This window comes from Pituophis catenifer, unplaced genomic scaffold (assembly GCF_029215685.1).
Source record: "Pituophis catenifer annectens isolate HBS135680 unplaced genomic scaffold, rPitCat1.0.hap2 SCAF_8, whole genome shotgun sequence".
Taxonomy (NCBI): domain Eukaryota; kingdom Metazoa; phylum Chordata; class Lepidosauria; order Squamata; family Colubridae; genus Pituophis; species Pituophis catenifer.
In genome coordinates, this window is record NW_027256888.1 from 84361097 (window position 1) to 84383839 (window position 22743).

At 51.8% G+C, this 22743-nt stretch overlaps 1 protein-coding gene across 1 annotated transcript; it reads right to left on the minus strand.

Annotated features, from left to right (window-relative positions):
• Nucleotides 1-268: 268 nt before the first annotated feature.
• LBX2 (ladybird homeobox 2) lies at nt 269-4003 on the minus strand. Its single transcript, XM_070949126.1, has 2 exons — nt 3682-4003; nt 269-726 (listed from the first exon to the last, which is right to left on the minus strand). Exons 1-2 carry the CDS (start codon nt 4001-4003, stop codon nt 269-271), a joined length of 780 nt encoding a protein of 259 aa, XP_070805227.1.
• Between the last annotated feature and the right edge of the window lie 18740 nt (nt 4004-22743).

Consider the following 22743-nt stretch of genomic DNA (forward strand, 5'->3'; position numbering starts at 1 on the left):
GAGGAGAGCGGGAGAAGCCTGGCGGTCGTCCAGCACATGCGGAATTGCGGATCAGGAATGGGAGGAGCGCTTAAGGTGCGGTGCATGGCGGTGGGTCGGTGGGTGGCTGCGGGAATCCAGGAGAGACAGATGCAGTCCGGGGGAAGCAGGGTCTTGTAGGCCAGTCCTATACTCCTCCTCAAGCGGCCTTGCTATCCAGAGGCAAGAAGGGGGAAGGCAGCAGCTGAAGGGGGCAATTGTCCCTCCCGTATGTCCCCCTCACCGGCCCTCAGTCTCCCACGTCGATCTCTTCCTCCTCTTCCTCGCTGTCGGAGAAAGGGTCCGTGGTGTGGCGTGAGGCGCTGGGTGAGGGTGGCGGCGACGTGCGGGAGAGGTTGCCCCCGCGGCCTCGGGCAGTTTCGGAGACGCCCGGGGGCTCCAGCTCGGGCATGCTGGCCAGCTTCTTCAGGGCGGCGGGGGGCAACTTCTTTAGCGACTCCACGTCGGCCTTCATCTCCTCCAGGTCTCGCTTCAGTTTGGCGCGACGGTTCTGGAACCAGGTGATCACCTGCGCGTTGCTCAGGCCCAGCTGCGCCGCGATGTGGTCTCGGTCGGCGGGAGAGAGATACTTCTGGTACAGGAAGCGCTTCTCCAACTCGTAGATCTGGTGGTTGGTGAAGGCCGTGCGCGACTTGCGCCGCTTTTTGGACGGAGGGCGCGGCCCGAAGTTGCCGAGCTGGTCCCGGCCTGCATGAAAAGCAAGAAGAAGCCGCTGTTGGGTCAGCTTACTTGGCCGGCTGGCTGGTCAACCTTCTGAGCCGGGGCTTGGTCTGCCCGCGCTCTCGGCCGCGCCAGAGCCAAGGCAAGCCGAGCAGGGACTCAGAAGGGCGTTGGAGTGCCCAGACCAGCTGCCTCTCCTCCTCCCCCCCCTCCTCCTCCTCCCCCCCCTCTGTCCAAGCCCCTGGGCGCCTGCGGGCATCGCCTCCCGGAGCGAAAGTCCCCCTCGTGTATGTAACTGTGGGCGGGGGGGGGGCACCTGGGCAGGAAGGAAAAAGCACCGTCACAGCACTGCTACAATTCCTGTGCTCCTGGTGTGGAGGCCTTCGGGCGTCAGGAGAAACGGAAAGGAGGTCCCTCGTGCCCCCCTCCGGAGCCCGCTCCCGTTTGCAAAGCACCCCACCGAAGACTACAATTCTTTCCTGTTTCAAAACGAAACCTCTTTTCGGGAGCGCAGGAAAGGCCCCTTCGGCCCATCTCCTCCGATATTGCGAGGCCGGAGCGGTCTGGATCAGAACATTTGGAGCCAAACTGAGGCCCGAGACGGAAGGTTAATCCCCACCAATTGTCTTTGATTTGGGGAGGAAGGCGGAGAGGCTCTCAGCCTCCCTGAAAATCATGTTTTAATTGTAGCCTCCCCTTCCTCGGAAGGCCTCGGGTGAAAACCCTGGGCAGGCACAGGCGTTCCTTAGAAGGCAGCAGCCCCTTCGGAAGCGGACCTGGGGAGAATCCCTTGAATCTACCCACTAATCTCTCTCACCTTTCAGGCGGAAGGATCAAAGCCGTCCCAGGCTTCCCACCTTGGCACTGTCCCTCCGCCTGCTAACCGGGCAAATGTTTTTGTCCCGGTCCCTGGGAACCCGATCCTCCAGCCGGGAGGGGCAGAAAAAGGGGGGTTGGCCCGGAGTGCGGGGTTAGGGGTCGGCTGGGGTTAAGCCTGTCCTGGATGTGTTAAGAGTTCCTAGAGAAATTGATTCTAGAATATGAAAAAACGCTCTCCAAAATCTCAAAGCAGGATTCAGACCGACCACCAGCAATTTGCTCGCTCAGATTTCCTTGTTTTGCGAATCCCGCACTTGCTCTGAATATAAAGGACTCAAAGGGCTGGTCTCTCCTGCCGAATTTTTCTCAACCTCCTGACCCATGTCTGAAATGTTAGATTCTCCAGCTAATAGAAGTTTCTTTGGTGCCTTCTAGTTTCTAGCCATTTCTAGGTAAAATAAATGCAGAAACACCTTCCAAGACTGCATTTCAGTAGCGCCTAATGAAAAAACAAAGATCTTTACAATAAGCTTGAAGTTAAAGCAATCAACTGATTTGATTGACTGAAGAAAAGAAGCGCAAATCAGCTGACCTTGCCTGCCCCCTTTTCAACAAAAAACAAAAACAAAACTGAGCACAGGAATTAATTTGGGAGACATTTTTCCATTTGCACTTTTGAAAAAAATAGCCAAAGGCTAACTAATTATAAAAGCAGAGCAGAGAAGAGGGGTGCAAAATATTCCTTGGTTTAGTACGGAAATAAGGGTTTCTTGAAATGGCTAAAAAGTTCCGGTAGAAAAAGAGGAAACAATTTAAGATAAATAATATAAGGTGAATATAATTTAATGATGTGTAATAAATTCTTAAGATTAGATGTGTTTGTGTATTATATTTTAATATATAATAAAATAAGACCATAATAAACATTTGTAGTTAACTTCATTGGTGCAAAAAATGTAATAAAAATATCTATAATTGTACTTGTATATAATATATTATTATGATTATAATTATAGTTACGCTTCAGTAATCTCTCATCTAGCTCACAGTTGTCTGCAATTTCATCCTTATTTTGGGAAGGAGATTTTGCAGGGAGAAATCTCTCAATTTGACTGCCCAAACAAATTTCTGAGCACCGCTGCTCTTGTTAATTATTTTGTTTTATTACCTTAAATTGTATGTCGGCAAGTTCTGAAATATTAGTTATTATTAAATTAAAATACCAAATATAATTTATTATTGAAATAATTGCGATGATGATTTTAAATGAAATCAACTTCAGGTGTGTTTTTTTTTTTAAATTACAGTCAGGATAGACAATTTAAGTAAACATTTTAAAACTGAGATTCAGGTGGAAAATTGTTTTGGGGAATAAAAAGATTATAAGCTGTGGATGCAGATTCTGGCTAAAAGTTTCCCACTGAGTGGGAAGGACCGGTTGATCCCGAGCGGATTTGAGCTGGGCGTGGATCTCTAGGCCTCCAAGCTGAGGCCGGGCAGGATCATGCTCCCTGGATGTGGGAACAAAGAATTCGGGTCCTTGAAGACGCCAGGCGGAGGGTCGGAAAGGGGGTGGCGGTGAGGAGCATGGGAGGCCAGCTTTAATACATAGCGGGACTTGCATCCGAGCTCGGCGGCTTGGATTACCGGCTACTCCCGCTGAGACTGGACCTTAACCTGTCTGTTTCTGGTCGCCCAGCGGAAGCGGAGAAAACGGTCCGGCAGGAACTCCCTGCCCGCCCGCCGGCGGCGGAGCTCCGCTGGGAAGTCTGGAGCGGAATACCGTCGGAGCAGGCAGAGCTCCTGAGTTTCAGCCGAACGAGCAGGTCCGAACAGCGGCCTGAGGAAATCTGACTACCTACTGGGCTTAGAGCAGGAATGAAGGCGCCACCCGGGCTGTTTTTGTGGATCGGGACATGGGAGAAATTCTGCGGCTACAAATCACTAGTGGGGCGACGGGCGAGCACCCCACGCTTCTTCTCCACACCGAGCGCTGCCCCGATGGGCTATTCCAGGGCAGTGCAAGGTGGAAGCAGCCCTGCTTCCTTCAGGCCCTCAGCCCCTTTGCAAGCAAGCGACCCCCGGGTTCCGCAGGGAGCGGAACTAGCGGCCTGGCCTCCTCCGGCTCTTCCCGCCCCCCTTCCCGTGGTCAACCGCCCTTACCTTCGGCCGCCTGAAGCACGTTGAGTTCCAGCCCCTTGAACGTCTTGCTAGCCAGCTCTTCCAGGGCGCAGAGCGGAGAGTCGGGAGCGGGCACACCGTTCCGCGGGGTTCCAGCCGAGCCGGCAACCTTTTCCAGCAGGCGGGCGGCAGGGGCTTTGTGCCCGGAAGGTTTGCTGAGAATGTCTTCGATGCTGAAGGGGGTGAGAGGTTTGCTGGAATTGGCAGGGAGAGGGAGGTGGTCCAGGGGGCTCCGGCGCCTCTCTTCTGCTGCGCCCGGCTGCGGCAGCGCGGGAACAGCCTTCCCTTCCTTCGCGGATATCATTGCCGGGGGAGGGAGGGAGGGAAGGGGGAAGGACAGGTCCCAAGCCCCAGAGCGGGCCGGGCGAGGATTCAGCACCCCCTGCGGGTCATTCCGAGGCTGCCCTCGGGCCTCAAGAAACCAGGCGTGTTAGCCCTGGATGGTGCTAAGCGGCCCTCGACCCCGGCCTAGGCCTTCAGAGTGGCACAATGCCCCCGCCCATCCCCCTTCTGGGCCGCCTCTGTTGTGGCGCGGGGGGGGGGGCGCCCGTCGGGTCTTCTGCGCCTCTCGCCGTTGGCGAACCCGTACAGTCGCAACCAAGCCCACTCGGGCGCTCCAGCCTTAAAGGCGCACAGGCTGGGCCATCGGCTGGGCACGGCGTAGGAGGAGCCAGCGGCGAAATGTTAGCAAAGTTCCTGGGTCTGGGAGGGGAGAGGCGTGGGGGAACGGGGGCGGGAAGGAAAGGAAAGGGATCCCCGCTTCTCAGGCCACCGTCGCCGTTAGGCCTCCATTGCTCTCAGGCCACCGCCTCGTCGCTCTGGAAGGAATCACCGCCTCGTCGCTCCAAGCTGCACTGGGGTGGTTCCAGGGAACAAGACCCCTTCGGTCGTCCAGGTAGCGCCTTCCATGCCCACTTTGCTTATCCGCAGTCCCGCGAGAGCCGGCGGATCGGCACCTCCTCCCTCCCTCCCACTCTTCCAGGGAACGGGCTACCTTCTCCGGGTCTCTCAACGACCGCAATTCCCTCGGTGAGGCCAACGCCGAGTCGCGTTCCCTTGGCAGCTCGCGTCCCCGCCCGACCCACGTCTCTAGCTCTGGTGGAGAGGCGGAGGCCATTCCTAACGCCCTTAGCCTGCAGCGGCGAAGCCCCCTTTCTCCCCCCCTTTCTTTGCAGGAGGGATCGGGAGGGGCGCGCCGTTGTTCTGTGGTCCTGTGTCACAGCCTTCCAGCCCTGTCTATCGCCGGGCCTTGCAAAGGAATCGCTTGGCGTCGGAGAGATCCGGTTCAGTTCCCAACAGTTTCCTCGGTCTCGATCGGGGATCGGTGCGAAAGCGAAACAGACAGAAGCGCCGCTTTGGCTTCAGCCTTTCAGGCCGCACTCGGGACTCCGCTTGTTGCCCAAGGGTCAGTTATTGCCTCCCCCCTCCCCGCTTGTTTAACGTTTGCTATTTTTAGCCGCGCCTTGTTTCTTCTCCTGAGGCCGATTCAGAGGGTCCCGTTGCCGACCCCCTGCTCCCGCTCCTTCCCCCGCAGGCTCCGTCGATTCGCCTCTACCCCGGAACCTCAGCTCTTGCTCTGGCGGATCCCGGAGGCACTGAGGAGAGGTCCCAGGCCGCACATTTGTCTAGGCCGTGCTGCTATTTTTCGCTCAGCCTGGGGCTCCCACCGCCTTTTCGGTTTCCTCTTTGCGCTGCCCGTTCGGGAACCTCGCGCCGTTCCTTCCTTGCCGCCTTTCGGCGGAACCGCTCTTGCGCTCCTTTAGGGCCAGGCCAAAGACGGCCGGCGCCGGCGCTGCTCAGGTTGGCGTGGATCAGGCCCTCCTTGCCTGGGTAGCCTCGCCGCCTGTGGCCCAGCTGGGCGCTCAACCCTCCCCCCTCCCGCCGCTGCTAATGCAAGGCAGACGTGCAATATCCCAGTAAAAGGGAGTTATAAAAAGGGACTCCCCCCCCTTCGCCATAAAGAGCTCTTCAAAGTCCCTCCGGCAGCCTGCCTGAAGCTGAGGGCCAGCTGGGCGGCTCGGGAGCTCTTCGGTGGCCAGGCCAGGCCAGGCCAGGCTTCCCGAGCAAGGGGCCTCTTGGGGCGCCTCCATCCCACCGGAGGCGGCACCCCGTGTTCCTCCCCTGCTCCGGACTCTGCTCCGGACTTGCTTGCAGTTTTATGGGCTCCCTCGCTCTAAATGGCCCATAAAAGCGCCGCGTCTGGGAGTGATTAAGACCCGCAGCGCAGGATTCTTGGGCAGGTTTTGGATTTCACCGTCCCGGCAGGCCGTAAAAACCTGAGACAAATAACTCCATGATCCCGCAAGCTTGTAAACCTCTTCCCTTGCCGGTGCCCTCCCCGGCCAGCTGCGGAGAGGCCGTGTCTTCCGGGAGCAGGGAGAACCGTCGGGAGAGAGCAGGGCAGCCGACAACAGGCGGAAAATTGTACGCTGGCCCGCAGGCCCCCTCCCAGGCCCCCTCCCGGCCAGACGCACCCTTCCCCTCCGGTCCTTCGGGCCAATGGAGCTTGGACCGCTAACTCGGGGCGGGAGAGGGGACCCTTCCTCCTTCGACCTTCCAAGGGAGAAGCGGGCATGTAAGAGACGCAGGCGCCCTTTCTCCAAAGCTCCCACTGCATGGAAGCTGCATTGCCCTGTTCCCATATGCCCACCCTGAGCTGTTGGCGCTACACCTGAACAGGGCAAGACCGGCTCAGGGCAGCATGCCAATGGCCACCGCCCGCCCGCATTATTCCGACTCGCCCCCCTCCCCATCCCGTAGCAGGAGAGCGAACAGACCGGCAGGTCCACCAGATCCCCTTTTCCTCCTCTACCACCCCTCCCCCACCCCGCCTCTATCTTCTCGAAAAGGCTTTGCTCCCTTGGAACTACGTAGACACGAGATCTGTGCAGGGGACTGCGAGAGGGGCCCCTCTTGGAGAGTCTTCCACAAAGACCGAAAACTCCGCAGCTGCTGTCCCGGCTGCAATGACCGGAAGGGAAGAGTGAAAAACGCACATGCCATTTGTACGTGTCTTCTCCGATTTCTAGTGCCCGAGAGTTCCTACTAGGGTTCTCTACTGTCCTAGTCAGGCATCGGCTTCGGGTTTGGTCCGATTTTTCCCCTCTAACATTTGCAAGACACGCCGAGGCTTTCCGCCTTCCGGCCTAACTTCTGGGCGCCAGCCTCCTGCTCTGCTCTCTATCCCACAAGCGCAGACGGCGCTCCATGAAAAGTGCGGAGACCGGCGAGAGAAATGTCGAAGGCCGAGGCGCCTCTCTGGGCCCCGGGAGAAAGAGCAAGAGGACTGCGGCGGCCTCGGTCCCTCGCAGCTAAACCGCTGCGCTCCAGCCCAAATGCCGTACCGACTTTCAAGACTGCTGCACGTTTCCCAGCCGGTTTCTCCGAGGTGCCCCGAGCTATCTGCACGATTTGCTGCGAGGAAGCCCAAGGCCGCCGGTCCGCTCTCTTCGCCTCCCTCCCTTTGCTTCGCCCCTCAGGCTATGGGGGGGCGGGGGGGGGACGGGACTAGAAAACGAGCGTCGAAGACCAGACCGGATTCTTTTCCTTTTGCCGAGACAGATTCCGGCGGGAGCTCCGGAGCTGCTCCCTTGCTCGGCCCTTCCCCGCCAAGAAACGTATGAAGGGCCAGGGCGCTTTCCTCCCGACGGCACCGGACGCAAGGAGACAGTCGTTCTCCAGCGCGCTTGGGGAGACCTCGGCCCGCCGGCTGGCTGCGAAACACGAAAGGGCCGCGCAGGAAGACTCCCATCCTGGGACGACGGTGACAAGGCGGCTTCCCGCGTTTAGGCCAAAGATCATCCGGACAAACTCGAACGACCAGGCCGGGCCCGGCATCTAGCGCGACACGGGCTCTCGCCTCCCGCTTCGGTTTCGGGTAGCGATGTCTCGCCCGCCAAGATGTTTGTCCCAGGCCGGCCGCGGAAAGTTAAATGCAGCTGTCACTCTGCCTGGACTCGCTTCTCCAGGCCCGAGCCTTTCATCCCCGCGTGCAGTGATAGATGGGCAGTTTACACGAGCGATTAGGAACGGGCGGAGGCCACCGCCACGCTGGGGAGGGGGAGTGTCGCCTAGATGACAACTTTCCTGCAGGGACAAATTCCACAGCCCAGCTCCAGCTGCCGTGTGGCGGGAATGGCGGAAATGTGTGGGGATTTTTGGCCTGCTGTGCCCGAGGTGGCCCCGCGAGATGCCTTGATCGAGGGGGGCAACCGCAGATCCGCTCAGTGGGACTGATGGCCCTTGGACATACTGGGGCCAACGGTTTTGCCCAATCCCTGACAAAGGGCAGAATGGAGTTAACCTCCCCCACCCTCCTCCTCCTTGTTTTTCCTCCCCTTCGTGACCCATCTTCGGGCGGGGAAATGGCGGTGGGGTTCGGCTCTGGCTGGAGAGGCAGCCCTCCTCCCCCTCCCCTGTCAACTTAGGCCAGGTCAGGGCCTCCAAATGCGACAAATATTTCTGACACTGAAGCGAGGCTAATCCCGAACCGCCCGACAGATCGCATCTATCTTCCTTCTTGCCAGGCATCGTCATCGGCAAAGTTCGAGCACTGCCTCGCAGCCCATGACCGTTGGGTGAGAAGTGGGGGTGTTAGCCAGTCCTCTCCCACTGGCGCTTATTCCAGCTTGATGGAGCAAAGGAGGGCTGGCGCCCCAGCCAAGCCCCAGAGGGCGCGGGGATTGGACCCGGCTGAGCTGACGCCCCATGCGTCCTGGAGGAAGCCAACGGGGCAGGAGACCAGGGCCAGAGGCACAAAGCTGTTGTGCCCCCCCTCGGCCCGGCCGCCCCTCGTGGGACCTGCGGAAAGAGGCGCTCTGGAGATTAGTGCTGTCGGGGCTCCGTGGCCTACAGTTGCCTCGCCATTTCAGAGCAGCGCTGCAGGAGGAGGGGGTTGAATGCTTGGCCGCCCATTGCCCAGGCCACCCCCAGTGCCCCACTGCCAATTTCGAGAGGCCGTTCCCCCCCCCCCCGCGCAAGGAAGGGTCCTGGGTAGGACAGAGTATCCTTTTCGTGTCACACCGCGTGTTTCTATAGGATCAGCAGTTTCCAATGTAGTCCCTTTATGAGCTATTGGAAGGTTGGCCTGAGTCCGGTCGTCTGTAACGTCCATCGCTTCTGCAAGGCAGAAGTTGCTGCCACAGTTTGCGTGGACTCCCTCCGTGGAACAAGCTTTGCTGCCCCGTTCTGGAATAAAGGTGAGCCCCACCCATCCACCCCAGCCTTCCCGGCTCCTTCTCTTCTGGTGCACCAGCCATTATCCTGCTAATTTCTTTGGTAATGGATTTTAGAATTATTGTTATTGTTTATTCCTATTTGGGTCCTAATTTTTTTTTAATATCAATACCTCATTTCTGTTGTGTGAATTGTTCCATCTCTTTCCTAAGGTTTAGAGTTCAAGAGCAAGAGGGGATCTTCACGAGCTCCTGCAGTTGCTCCCATCCCTCCCATAACAGGCTATGTTAGCCAGGCTGCTGGTAAGTAGCCTCCAGGTTTATTGTCTATTTATTAAAATTGTCTGGGTGTCAAGTAACGATCCAGTTGAATTTGTTGCAATCTGCTCTTAGATCGTCTGCAACTCCCAAAAGACCCAGCCAAAGACCGCGCATTTGTGGAGATGCCACACCACTCCTGCCCCATTTAGTGGCTGGTTGTTGTGTTCCACGTTTTCCTGTGCAAAGAAGGAAGTTCCCAAGAAGGAAGTGGGTCAGGAGTAGGCTCGGAAGGAGGGCTTCAGTGCAATCCCGAGCAGAGCAGAGGTGTTGGGCTCTTGAAGGCAGCCAACCTCACTTTGTGTCATGGAGTAGGAGGAGGATTTTGCTGTGGCCTTTTCTTCCCGCATTCCTTCCATATTTTATAAACTCAATGTACTTAACTGACCAGCTATTGTAGTGGGATGGTATATAACTTTGCTAAAGAAATGAAGTTATGGGCACAGTCTCAAAACACACCTAATTTATTTAATGTGGCCAATTATGAAAACAATTGAGCAGAGACCACTGATGTGCTCCCGGGATGCTCCTTATTACCGCAGCATTTATTTGTCATGTTTTTGGGGAGAGGGGGGCGCATATTTATAATTGGACTCTGAGTAGCCAGTGCTTTGTTTTTGCCAGAAGCCCCCTGGGATCTATGCAGCCAAGAGACCTTCTCAGAAATCAGGGACGGCCAAGCTTGTATTGGCCAAGAACCAGGCGCTGTTATTCTTAAATCGCTGGGGAGACAAAATAATCAAGCAGCAGTCCTCTGGGGGGCACGAATTTGTCAAAATATAAGAAGTGCTGCTATTAAAATAACGCAGACTTGCAATATTTACAGCAACTAAGAAGGACCCAACATAATTTAAAAATTCACTAGAAAAAACATAACGGTAACTTAAATCCTAACAAACCATGTTACAGATTAAGTGGTTAAAATAATGGTTAAAGCACCAGGCTAGAAACCAGGAGACAGTGAGTTCTAGTCCTGCCTTAGACATGAAAGCCCACTGGGTGACTTAGCCCAGCCCACTTCTCAAGGCTGTTGTTGTGGTGAAAATAGAAGAAGGAAGGAGTATTAGGTATGTTCTTTGTCTCAAGTTATTTATAAAAAATAATAAAGGTAGGATAAAAATAAACAAGTAATCCTGAACTGTGAACCACAAAAAAGTGACTGGCTTCGGCAACATGTTCTTGCACTGTAGTCCCTCTGGACTAACTAACTCTTCCTTCTTCCAGAAAGTAACACCTGATGGGGTTGCAACCTGCTCCTGGGGGAAGCCATTCCATCCATGGAGTAGCTGCTGCTCCCCAGGAAGGAGACTTTTTCACAGAATTCAGAAGTTCAGAGTTCAGGAAGACTATCCCTGCCCAATGGGGTAGCTGATTCTTGCTGGAGGAGCCGATCTCCTGCTTGGGGGGGGGAGTAGCTTAGATGACCTATAAGGTCCCTTCCAACTCTGTTAATCTGTTACGGCTGTCCAGGTGATGGCTCAGGATATTCATGACTGGGAAGACAAGGTAAGAAGATCAGCCAATGAATAGGCATAGCAACTAAATCAGCCAGTTGGGAGCTGAGACAGACTGGAGCCAGGGCGTGTCTTAGTCTCCAGCTTCTGATTCTGTGCAGAGAAACAAAACTGAAACCAGTGTCTACGTGCTGTCTGCTCTGCTGAAATGAAACTGAATCTGCTGTTGGTATTGTAAACTTACTTCATGTATTATTGTGTATATAAAGAAGATAATGAATCCTGCTGAATCAGGTTATCTGTGTGTGCTTCTGGATTTGATTTTTGCAAGAAACTCTGACAGGTGATGGGCCTAGAGCACACAGAAGACTGAATTGTAATTTGAGCTGAAAGACTACCTATGTGAGAACAAGGCAGAGAAGGCTTGCAGGATGGCTATTGAATTGAAGGAGAGCTCTCTGCCTTGTTTGGGACAGAACTACTTTATTTGGGCTGCAAAGATGGAATGTTTTCTGAAGGCAAAGGAGCACTGGGATATTGTTGTTAAACCACCGCAGGTGCCATTTACAGCTACAAATCTGATTTGTTTTTGCAAGAAACAATGACAATGACCAGCACTATGGACTGAACCAGAAGCAGCTTATTGGAAGCCAGCCTGGGACCCGCTGTGCTTGTTCAGACAACAGGAACCCTTCCTGGAGGAGCTGAGTTCTAGATTGGCTGAGTTTCCAAGCCCTTTTTGCTGGATCTTTCCTTACCAATGGAAGTGGTGTTAGAGATGAACACTATGGTGTACAGCATTGCAGCTTCCCATTTAGTCAATAAATATTACCATATTTTTCAGAGTATAAGACACTCCAGAGTATAAGATGCACCTTAGTTTTTGGAGAGGAAAACAAGAAAAAAAAATTTCTTCCTCTGCCTACCAGCATCCACTGGTATTCATCTGGCTAGCATCCTTGCAGAAAACAGCAAACAGCCTGCTAAGCTTCAGCATGTTATTGCAGCCTGATTTAGCACGAACAACTGATTGGCAGTTGAATTGGCCTCCCAGAATACCACCAATCAGCTGTTCCAGGCTGCGGGGATCGCCACAGCCCATCGGCGTCTCCGTGCGTTGCATTTTTGGCCTTTGCACGCTCCGTTTTAGACCTGTTCCCTGCCACCACTGATCCCCACTGCATGGAACCAGCCAAAAATGCAACGCATGGAGGCCAAAAATGCGACGCATAGAGGCGTTGATCGGCAGTGAAGTGCTGTGACGATCCCTGCAATCTGGAATGGGTTTAAAACGGGGCGTGCGGAGGCTGAAAATGCGATGAGCGGAGGCCAAAAATGGTCGAAGGGTGGGGGCCGGTGGGTGGGCAGGGCTTCGGCAACATTCGGTGTATAAGACATGCCACCATTTTCACCCACTTTTGGGGGGGGGAGGAAGTGCATCTTATACTCTGAAAAGTATGGTACTTACTTTACTTGAAACTAGGTTTTCTTGAGCAGGACAATCTCTCTTACTGTGTTCATTCCTCAAGCGAGCCTGTAGTACAGTGGACTAAAGCACTGTTATTAACAGATTAACATCTGCTGCTTGCAATTACTGCAAGTTCAAATCTCCCCAGGCTCAAGGTTGACTCAGCCTTCCATCCTTTCAAAGGTAGGTGAAATGAGGACCCAGATTGTGGGGGCAATAAGCTGACTTTGTATAAATATACAAAAGTATGAAGGCATTGTAAACTGCCCTGAGTCTCCAGAGAAGGGCAGCATATAAATTAAAAAAGCATATGAATTAAAAAAGCAAAGCAAGCATCTGTGAAATGGGAACATGCCCCAATCCTCTCTGGGTGGCGGAAGCAAGAGCTGTGGACTCTGAACCTGCAGATGAAGCACCACCAGGCATGGCCTAGAGCCAGCAGAGCCCCAAGGCCTCCGAGGGTGGCTCATCCCAGCAGCTGCCAGGGAGGTCTTGCCAGGGTTGCTGTGAGAGAAGGGATGCTCTTGAGAGGGCAGAGTCTTCCCTCAGGGCAGTCCTTGCCCTCTGCTGGGTCCTGGGCCTGCCTCCCTCTGCACTTGCCCTGTGCCACGATCTTGCCTGATGAGCTGATTTCAGCAAATGGTGCAGATGGTAAAAGGCTTCCCCTCCCTCTCCCTCCCTCGCTTTCTCAAAGTACCTACCTTTTCTGCTCCCTCGGCAGAGGTGAGATGCCCTTCATTTGCTGGATCCTTTCCAATCCTCCTCCCCACCCACCCTGATGAGGGATCAATTCAATCAGTCTGATCTAGGAGCCGCTGCCTCTTTCTTCCCCTGTAGCCAAAGGCCCCCAAAGTCAGAGGCTACATCTCAGGCTTTGATTTGTTGCCGAAGTAGCCTCAGAGGCCCCAGAACTGGAGCAAGGAAGGCGCAAGGGTCCTCAGCCTGTCATGGTGCTCCTTTGGAGAACAACATCTTCTGCCAGGAATTAAGACATGCTGCATATGTGGCTGTGGGGGAGGGGAGAGAGGCTGCCAGAGATAGCCATGTTTCTCTTCCCTCCATTTTATTCCACGCCTCTGCCAGCTGACTCCCAGCAGGCTGCCCTGATGAAATCAGCCCTTGTAAACATGACAGCAGCACACGGTGTGTCTGACAGCAGCCCTCACTGGAGATGCCATGTTGGGGAGCTGGGTGTAGCCCACAGTCTCCTCTGGTCTCCTGTCAGCAGTGGGGGAGGCTCTGCACACCCAGATGAGCTGCAGTCAGCAAACCTCCCTCTCGAGGCAAAATGTCGAGGGTGGGGGGACGGAGACCCAGGCCTGGCAAAAGGGCTGCGGTAGAATGGGAACTGTAGCTTAACCAAAAGTAGACAAATGAGGGGACATGCTTGGCTGGTAAAGAAAGCCTCCCAAAACAGAGGACTGCATTGACATGGTGAAGAAGAGAATTAAGAGGCATTTTAATTCCCTAGAGAGAGACCCGCTGAGAAGAGCGTCCTTGACTGCAAATCCCCCCTTTGCCAACCGAGTTCATCTCTCTGCCAACTCCCATCAAACTGCAATGGATTCTCCCCTCTGCCAGACAGCCCCCCAGAAGCCTCTCTGAAGATAAGAAGAGAAGTCGCTTCCCCAGCTCTCAGCACTCAGCCCAAGGACAGTCCTAATACAGCTGGTTAAGAGTTGAGAAAGGCAGTAAAGAAACGGAATGCAGAAAGGGAATTCCCAGCATTCCATCTTCTTCACCAGGAACCTTCCCAGCTCAGCTGCCCTCCCAGAGACCCCCTTTGCCTAACCGCAGACCTCAGCCAGGAGGTACCTGGCCAGAATCTGCTGAGCTTCCCCAGACTGCCCAGACCGTCTAGGATTTTCCACCTTGTAGCTCTTACCTTTTGTAAAAAAAACTTTTCCATTGTTTGGGGTGCATCTTTGTAGTAAAGCAGGAGCCCAACAATCATTTATTTATTCATTATTTTTTATTCCATCTTTATTACTTTGTAAGTAATTCAAGGCAGTGAACATTCCTAATACTCTTACCGCCTCCTATTCTCCTCACAACAGCAACCCTGTGAAGTTTGTTGGGCTGAGAGAGTGACTGATTCAAAATCAGCCAGCCGGCTCCCAGTTTCCTGACTTCTAGGCCAGCACCTTAACCACTACACTAAATTGGACATATATGTTTAAAACAAACATTGCCATAAATATGTCATGTTCCCTCTTCAAACAATTCATGACATATAGATAAATAAATAATGAGTAAAAAATTTTGTCTTACAAATTTATTTATAAGGTATAATTATGCAGATTTCTCATTTATTGTTGTGTTTTCTCTCTCTTCCTCTTAGTGACTTTTTCTGAAATACCTGTTGGAGAGACATGACTTCTTCTAAGGCAGGCCTCCCTTCCCTGAGCTATTTCTTTATTAAAAGTAATGAGTAAAAGTGTTACCTTTCCATTTGTGTGAAGGTTAAAGGTTTCTGTGTTTTTTCCATTTCTAGAAGTGTTTGAAACCATCACAGAGATTCAGAAAAGGACTAGCCAACTTTGTCCAACAACAAATGGGCAGGTAAAAGTGACAACACTACAATAGAAGTTGACATTGATCCTTCATTCACCAGAGTTTAAATTGGTGAACCTCTCATTTCATTGATCGACAGTGTTGTAAAGGATCTCTCTACTGATCAAATGTATGGATATAGGATCACACAGGCAATAAGGACAGGAGAACTTTCCACAGATCTGGCTCTTCTGAAAATTGGCCCCATAAGCCATTCACACTGGTTGACACCTGCAAATAGGCTTTGTCAAATATGTGTTTCAAAACATGGCTTTAGAATAGAATAGAATAGAATTTTTTTTATTGGCCAAGTGTGATTGGACACACAAGGATTTTGTCTTTGGTGCATACACTCTCCGTGTACATCAAAGAGAAGATACCTTCATCAAGAATCATAAGGTACAACACTTAATGATAGTCATAGGGTACAACTAAGTAATCAGGAAACAATATCAATATAAATCGTAAGGATACAAGCAACAAAGTAACAGTCATACAGTCATAAATGGAAGGAGATGGGTGGTGGGAACGATGAGAAGATTAATAGTAGTGCAGACTTAGTAAATCGTTTGACAGTGTTGAGGGAATTATTTGTTTAGCAGAGTGATGGCGTTTGGGAAAAAAACTGTTCTTGTGTCTAGTTGTTCTGGTGTTCTAGTTGTTCATTTTGAGGGTAGGAGTTGAAACAGTTTATGTCCAGGATGTGAGGGGTCTGTATATTTTCCCAGCCCTCTTTTTGACTCATGCAGTATACAGGTCCTCCATGGAAGGCAGGTTGGTAGCAATTCTTTTTTCTGCAGTTCTAATGATCCTCTGAAGTCTGTGTCTTGTTGGATTGCAGAGCCAAACCAGACATTTATAGAGGTGCAGATGACAGACTCAATAATTCCTCTGTAGAACTGGATCAGCAGTTCCTTGGGCAGTTTCAGCTTCCTGAGTTGGCACAGAAAGAACATTCTTTGTTGTGCTTTTTTGATGACATTTTTGATGTTATCTGTCCATTTTAGATCTTGTGATATGGTAGAACCTAGAAATTTGAAGGTCTCTACTGTTGATTCTGTGTTGTCTAGTATTGGGAGAGGTGGACGTATGAGTTTCTCCTAAAATCCACCACCATTTCTACAGTTTTGAGTGTGTTTAGTTCAAGATTGCTCTGGTTGCACCACAAGGCTAGTTGTTCAACCTCCCGTCTGTATGCGGATTCATCATTGTCTCGAATGAGATCGATCACTGTTGTGTCATCTGCGGACTTCAGTAGTTTAACAGATGGATCATTAGAGATGCAGTCATTGGTATACAGAGAGAAGAGAAGTGGGGAGAGCACACAGCCTTGGGGGCCCCCTGTGCTAATTGTACAGGTATCTGATGCGATCCTGCTTAGCTTCACCTGCTGCTTCCTGTTTGTTAGGAAGCTTATGATCCACTTACAAGTGTGTTCAGATACCTGTAGCTGGTTTAGCATAGTTAGAAGTGTGTCTGGAATGATGGTATTGAATGCTGAACTAAAGTCTACAAAGAGGACCCTTGCATAGGTCTTTGGAGATTCAAGATGTTGTAGGATGTAGTGCAGAGCCATATTAACAGCATCATCTGTTGATCTATTTGCTTGGTATGCAAATTGCAAGGGGTCTAACAGTGGATCCGTGATGGTTTTCAAGTGGGACAGCACTAGCCTTTCAAAGGTTTTCATGACAACAGATGTTAGAGCAACTGGTCTGTAGTCATTCAGTTCCTTGATGGTGGGCTTCTTCGGCACTGGGATGATAGTAGAGTGTTTGAAGCAAGAAGGAACATAGCACATCTCTAGTGATTTATTGAAGATTCAGGTGAAGATGGGGGCCAATTGTTCAGCACAGACTTTTAAGCAAGAAGGAGTTATCTGGGCCTGGAGCTTTTCCTGGCTTTTGTCTGTGAAATAGGTCTTGCACTTCCTTTTCTGTGATCACTAGGGGCTGTGAACCCAATGGGATGGGGTCAGTTTTAGGAGGCTTGGCTGTTGTTGGTGTGTCTGAGATGGGGGTTTTGGAGATAGGTGGCTGTAGTTTCCTTTCAAACTTGCAGTAAAACACGTTCAGGTCATCTGCCAGTTGCTGATTTCCTTCAGCCTGGGAAGGAGGTTTGCCGTAGCCGGTTATATTTTTAAGAGTTTTCCACATGTTTGCTGGTTCATTTGTTGATAACTGATTCTTTAGCTTTTCAGAGTGGCTTTTTTTTTTGCTGTTTTGATCTCCCTTGTTAATACATTTCTGGCCTGATTGTACAGCATTTTATCACCTTTTCTGTAGGCTTCCTCTTTGGAATGACGTAGCTGCTTAAGTTTAGCTGTGAACCAAAGTTTGTTGTTACTGTATATTCGCAAGTTCCTGGTGGGTACACATAGGTCTTCACAGAAGCTGACATATGATGTTACAGTCTCTATGAGTTCATCTAAATCTGCAGAGGTACTTTCAAAAACACTCCAATCAGTGCAGTCAAGGCAGGTCTGTAGCTTTAATTAGCTTTGCGTCCTCCGTCCAGGTCTTCACTGATTTAATTGTTGGTTTTGTGGTTTTAAGTCTTTGCCTGTAAGCAGGTACAAGGTGAATCGTGCAATGATCAGAGTGTCCCACAGCTGCTCATGGTAAGGACCGATAAGCATCTTTTAGTGTTGTGTAGCAATGGTCTTAAGTATTCTTGCCTCTAGTGGGACAATTGACACGCTGAAGGTATTTTTGTAGCTCTTTCCTTAAGTTTGCCTTGTTTAGATCTCCCAAAATAATGGCCAGTGAATCAGGGTATTTGGCTTCAACCTCCATAATTTGGTTAGCGAGAGTTCATAATGCCTTGTTTCCACAGGTTTGTGGTGGGACATAAACAGCAATTAGAAGAAATGAGGAAAATTCACAAGGTGAATAGTATGGTTTGCAGTTGATAATTAATGTCTCTAGGTTTTCCTCACAGAATTTATATATTATAGTTATATCCTGAGATCAGCTGTTGTTGTTTAAAGGCAAAACTCTCCAAAACTTAAGAATGGTAATGGAGTACATCATTGGTGTGTACTACCCTTGCTGGTTCAAGATCAGAGTAAAACATCCCTGGATTGAAGGCCCGTGTCATGTGTTGTTCCAGCTGCAGCAAGTCAGACTGCCAAAGAAGGCTGTAGTAGATGCTGTTTTGCCAACATTCAGCACTCAGCATGGTACATTTTCAGTAAAATGATAATCCAGACACACTTGTGTTCAGATGACATTCAAGAGAGGAGAGCTGGTGTGCAAAAGATCATTGACTTGAGGGATGCAGACAATGACGTGCTGGGAGATTTTTCTCTATGTGCAAGAAAAACGCCTTTAATCAATGCCAGAGCATCCACTCAGATGCAGCGGATTGACTGGTCTGAAGGTGTATATGAGCCACCTTTGATGTGCAAAGTGACTACAGTGAAAATAAAGAAGTTCATTGACAAACCAATGCAAGTACCACAGTGGCCCTGTCGTGCCCAATCAATAGAGAGATGTGTGAAACAGGTCACAGAGGCAGCAAGCAGAGTGTAGACACAGGAGAAATGTGAGGGTTATATCAGAGGCCAAGAAGCAAGTTGGTAGCTGATTTCAAAGAACAAATCAAAAGAAGGCTTGATGAAACTCATTTAAACATTTTCGTAACTCAGATAATTGTTTTCCGATGTTACTTTAAGATGGTAAGATTGCATGGATTACTTTTTGCTTAGCTAGATAACATTCATGCAGATAAAGCATTAAGTTTTGTAGCACAAGGTGTAATTTTGAAAAAATAAAGTTAACAGTATTTGGGTACATTTGCCTGCACAGACATCACATTTGAAGAAAGTATCAGACAAAGGCAGTGTTTGGGATCCCTTGATTTGAGTTTAATTTTAATATTGAATAGCAAAAGGATTCCATAGTCTAAGTGGTCCTTTCTAATTCTAGGATTCTGTGGGCATGCAGGCAACTCCCATCTCCAATTCTTGTCTAGCAGTCCAGATGACCTGGGGAACGCTCCCTCAGCCAAACAGACCGGACAAGGCCAAGCAGGGAAGCCAACCAGAGATACCTTTGCAGGCAGCTGTTTATTTATTTATTTATTTATTTATTTATTTATTTATTTATTTATTTATTTATTCAATTTATATGCCGCCCCTCTCTGAAGACCCAGGGCGGCTCACAATACACTCAAAAAATCACTATAAAAACACTTAAAAATTAAAAACATTAAAACTCATTCACACCATTCATTGCCGGATCTCGTCAAATCGCAAAGCAAGATCAACGGCCCCAGGCCTACCGGAAAAGCCAGGTCTTCACCGCTTTTCGGAAGGCCAATAGGGTGGGGATGGTCCGGACCTCAGGAGGTAACTGGTTCCAGAGAGCTGGGGCAGCCACAGAGAAGGCCCTCCCCCATGGGCCCGCCAGCCGGCATTGTTTAGCTGACGGGACCCGGAGGAGACCAACTCTGTGGGATCTTACTGGTCGCTGGGAGCTATGCGGTAGAAGGCGGTCTCGAAGATAACCTGGCCCTGAGCCATGTAGCCTATTTGGGCGGGGGGGGGGGGGGGGCTGGCTGCGGCAGGTCTGTGTCTTCAGGATGCTCCAGTTCGGCTTAGGCCAGCCGTGTCTTGGCCAAAGGCAGTCTGCTCTCAAAGACCAGCTTTCTGGCAACAAGCAGGATAGACTGCTGCAGCAGGACCCCTTGAAGACAGTTCAGAAAACGCACCCTTTGTGGAGGGAGGCTTTCTCATCTTGACGGATCACCGTCTTGAAATGGCCAGTCTTTGGGGCCTCCAAATCTGGGAAAGCTGGAAGGAGTATTCGAAATCCCATTTGCCCTTCCCAGCGTGACACACCCCCACCCCAGCCCCGCAGAAGGTGCTCCATCAGCCCACATTTGCTGCCTCCACCGTTTCGCGGTCCTGGCCGAGTGGGGGTGGGGCAGCAGGAAGGAGGCTGCGGCTTTGCTGCCATTCACCCGCGCGGATCGGCCTCGTCCATTGTTCCGCGGGTCCCTTTCAATAATGCAAATCCGCAGGGAGTAATTCAATTAAGGGGCTGACTGGAGGGCGGCCGGGCGCGCAGGAGGGCCGAGCCGGTCGCAGGCGGAGATGCTTCCAAATGAGCTCCCTTTAATAAGCGGGGGGCTGGGCGCAAAATTAAGCTGTCAAGGAGGCCTGGCGGGGAGAAGCCCCTTTCACGCCTTCCAGACCGTCAGCCAGGCGGATCAGCTCCGGCGGAAACCGCGCCGCCTCCCCGCTGGGACCGCAGGAGTGGGGTCCCGAGAGCCGCTCTGTCCAGCCCCTCCCGCCTTTAGGTGGCGTCCCCATCTCGCTGGTCTTCTGAGCGTGTGCAGAGGGCTAGCCTGCCAGCCTCGGGGATGGGGCGCTTTTCCCGCGGCTGATCTAGCCGGCTTTCTCGGGAGGGGCCGGCAGGGATGCGGCGGCTTCGTGGCGTTGAAAGGACGGCGCTGGGCGAAGGGCCCCTCTCGCCGCTTCCTACCGAGCGCCTTCCCGGAGAGCTGAAGCCGATCTTGGACCGGCGGGAAACGCCCTTCCACCTTTTTAGCCGTGGGACCGGGCTGGGGGCGCTCGAAACGAGGCCAGAGAAGTTTCCTTGCCCTAAAATCTCTCCGTCAGTCAGTCGGTCAAACAAAACCGAGCAAGCCGGGCTCCTTCTGCGCTTAAGGCCCCGCCTTCGAACGCCCCTCCTGGGGCCCCTTCCTCTGCCTGTGGTGGAAGGAGCAAGGGGGCTCCGGTGCCCTGGGAGGCTCTCCCATGCCCCAGCTTTTTAGGGGGTCCCCTTTGGCTCTTTCCTTCCTGGGCCAATCGGTGTGTGCCCAGGGAACGCCGAGAGCGAATCTTAGGCACAACATCGCCTTCAGGGCAGCAGGTCAGGCCTTAAGCATTGTCAATGCTGGGAATGAATCAAAGCAGCAACCCCAACCTGTGTTATGCAAAACCATAGCTGGCAGAAGCAGCAGACAACCCTCCAGCCTGGCTGGACCCCAGCTTTGGTACCAGGGATCCTTTCCGTGCCCAAGCAGATGGGCTGATGCTCTGCCCATCCACAAGCCCTCCTCAGGCCAGAAACAGTGCCCTGGGCCAGGGCCTTTCCCTCTGGGCAGGATGCATGGGACTCCCCCAGCCAGTCTGGGCCAAGGCCTGTAGTACAGTATAGTACAAGAGCCTGTAGTACAGTGGACTAAAGCACTGTTATTAACAGATTAACATCTGCTGCTTGCAATTACTGCAAGTTCAAATCTCCCCAGGCTCAAGGTTGACTCAGCCTTCCATCCTTTCAAAGGTAGGTGAAATGAGGACCCAGTTTGTGGGGGCAATAAGCTGACTTTGTATAAATATACAAAAGTATGAAGGCTATTGCTGAGCACATTGTAAGCCGCCCTGAGTCTCTGGAGAAGGGCGGCATATAAATTAAAGCAAAAAAAAAAAAAAAAAGGCACTGTCTTGTCTGTCTGCAAGGCCCTTGCCCCCTGCCAGCGAAGACCCTCCTGGGCCACTCTGGGCCAGAGAGTTCAGACAGAAGCCTTTCAGGAGCCTCAATTGCATTGGCTGGAATGGGGTGCTGGAGGAAGCAGTGGGGGTGGGGGTCCCTCAGAGCCCCAGGTCAAGAGGAAACTCCATTGCAGAGATGGTTCTGGCCTGCTTGTAAACCCCCCCAAAACACACTCACCCATTATAGACTGGTTAGTGCAGCTGGTGTTTCTGCAGCTCCAGGCGTTTGGAGGAGCTGTCTCCACCCTTAGCCACACCAGGTCCTTCACTCTTTTCTGGTGTGTAGAGGGACCCTGCAAGGATTGGATTCTTAATATCCAGGACATCTGCATCAAGGCAGCGGCCTGCTTGCTCCCCCCACCCCCGCACCTGAGGCTAAGGCTGAGGCTGAACGGTCTATGGCTTTGTGCTCACATGTGGCCCAATTGTCTTCTGGAACATTTGTCCATGGCATGGGCATCATCCTGACCAGCCTGGGATGAGAGACAGCCATGCCCGTGGTTTTGGCCAGTCAGAGAGTGACAGCCCCCTGGGATGTTTGCATGGCCCCTTGAACTCTGAGATGGACCAGAGGGGCCAGCAGGGAGCGGAGACCAAATGGTCCAGCAGCCCCTCCCTCAGATTTGGCCTTTCCCAAGGTCAGGGGCCCATCCATCAGTGGGCAGGCCGGGCAGGGCCAGTTTGTCTGACCTGCCTGCTTGGCTTTGAAATGGGACACGGCTGCCGCTCCTCCGCTTCACCCCTCCGTCCGTTTGGCCTCCTGGACCATCTGGGGGGCAGGCAGCATTTGTTCTGGTCCAGATGTCAAAAAAGCCACCGCTGGGCTGGGCCAGCTGACATGGCAGCCCAAGGATTGTGTCTCAGGATTTCAATCACTCAATCAACCAATCAATCAGAATAGAGCTGAAAGGGACCTTGGAGGTCTTCTAGTCCAACCCCCTGCTCAAGCAGAAGACCCTCTACCATTCCAGGCAAGTGGCTGTCCAGTCTCTTCTTAAAAACCTCCAGTGATGGAGCCCCTACAACTTCTGAAGGCAACTTCTGTTCCACTGATTCATTGTCCACACTGTTAGGAAGTTTCTCCTCAGTTCCAGGTTGCTTCTCTCCTTGATTCGTTTCCATCCATTGTTTTTTGTCCTGCCTTCAGGCTCTTTGGCAAATAAATTGACCCCTCCTCTTTGTGGCAGCCCCACAAATACTGGAATACTGCTATCATGTCACCTCCTAGTCCTTCTTTTCTCTAAACTGGTCATACCCAATTCCTGCAACAGTTCTTCACAAGTTTGTCTCCAGGCCCTTAATCATCTTAGTGGCTCTTCTATGCCTTTTTCCAAAGTCTCAACATCTTTTTTTTATGTGATGACCAAAATTGGATGCAGGATTCCAATGTGGTCTTATTAAGGATTTATAAAGTGGTACTATCAGTAATAGCAATAGCACTTATATACTGCTTCATACCCCTCTCTAAGCAGTTTACATAATGCCCCCAACAATCTGGGTCCTCATTTTACCAACCTCAGAAGGATGGAAGGATGAGTCAACCTTGAGCCGATGAGAATTGAGCTTCGGAACTTC

What these genes read in the sequence shown, in the direction of transcription:
- LBX2 (XM_070949126.1), bottom strand. Translation starts at nt 4,003, where the DNA reads ATGATATCCGCGAAGGAAGGGAAGGCTGTTCCCGCGCTGCCGCAGCCG. An exon ending in CGTGCTTCAGGCGGCCGAAG is followed by an intron (nt 727 to 3,681) that starts GTAAGGGCGGTT and finishes CTTTTCATGCAG; the next exon opens with GCCGGGACCAGCTCGGCAAC.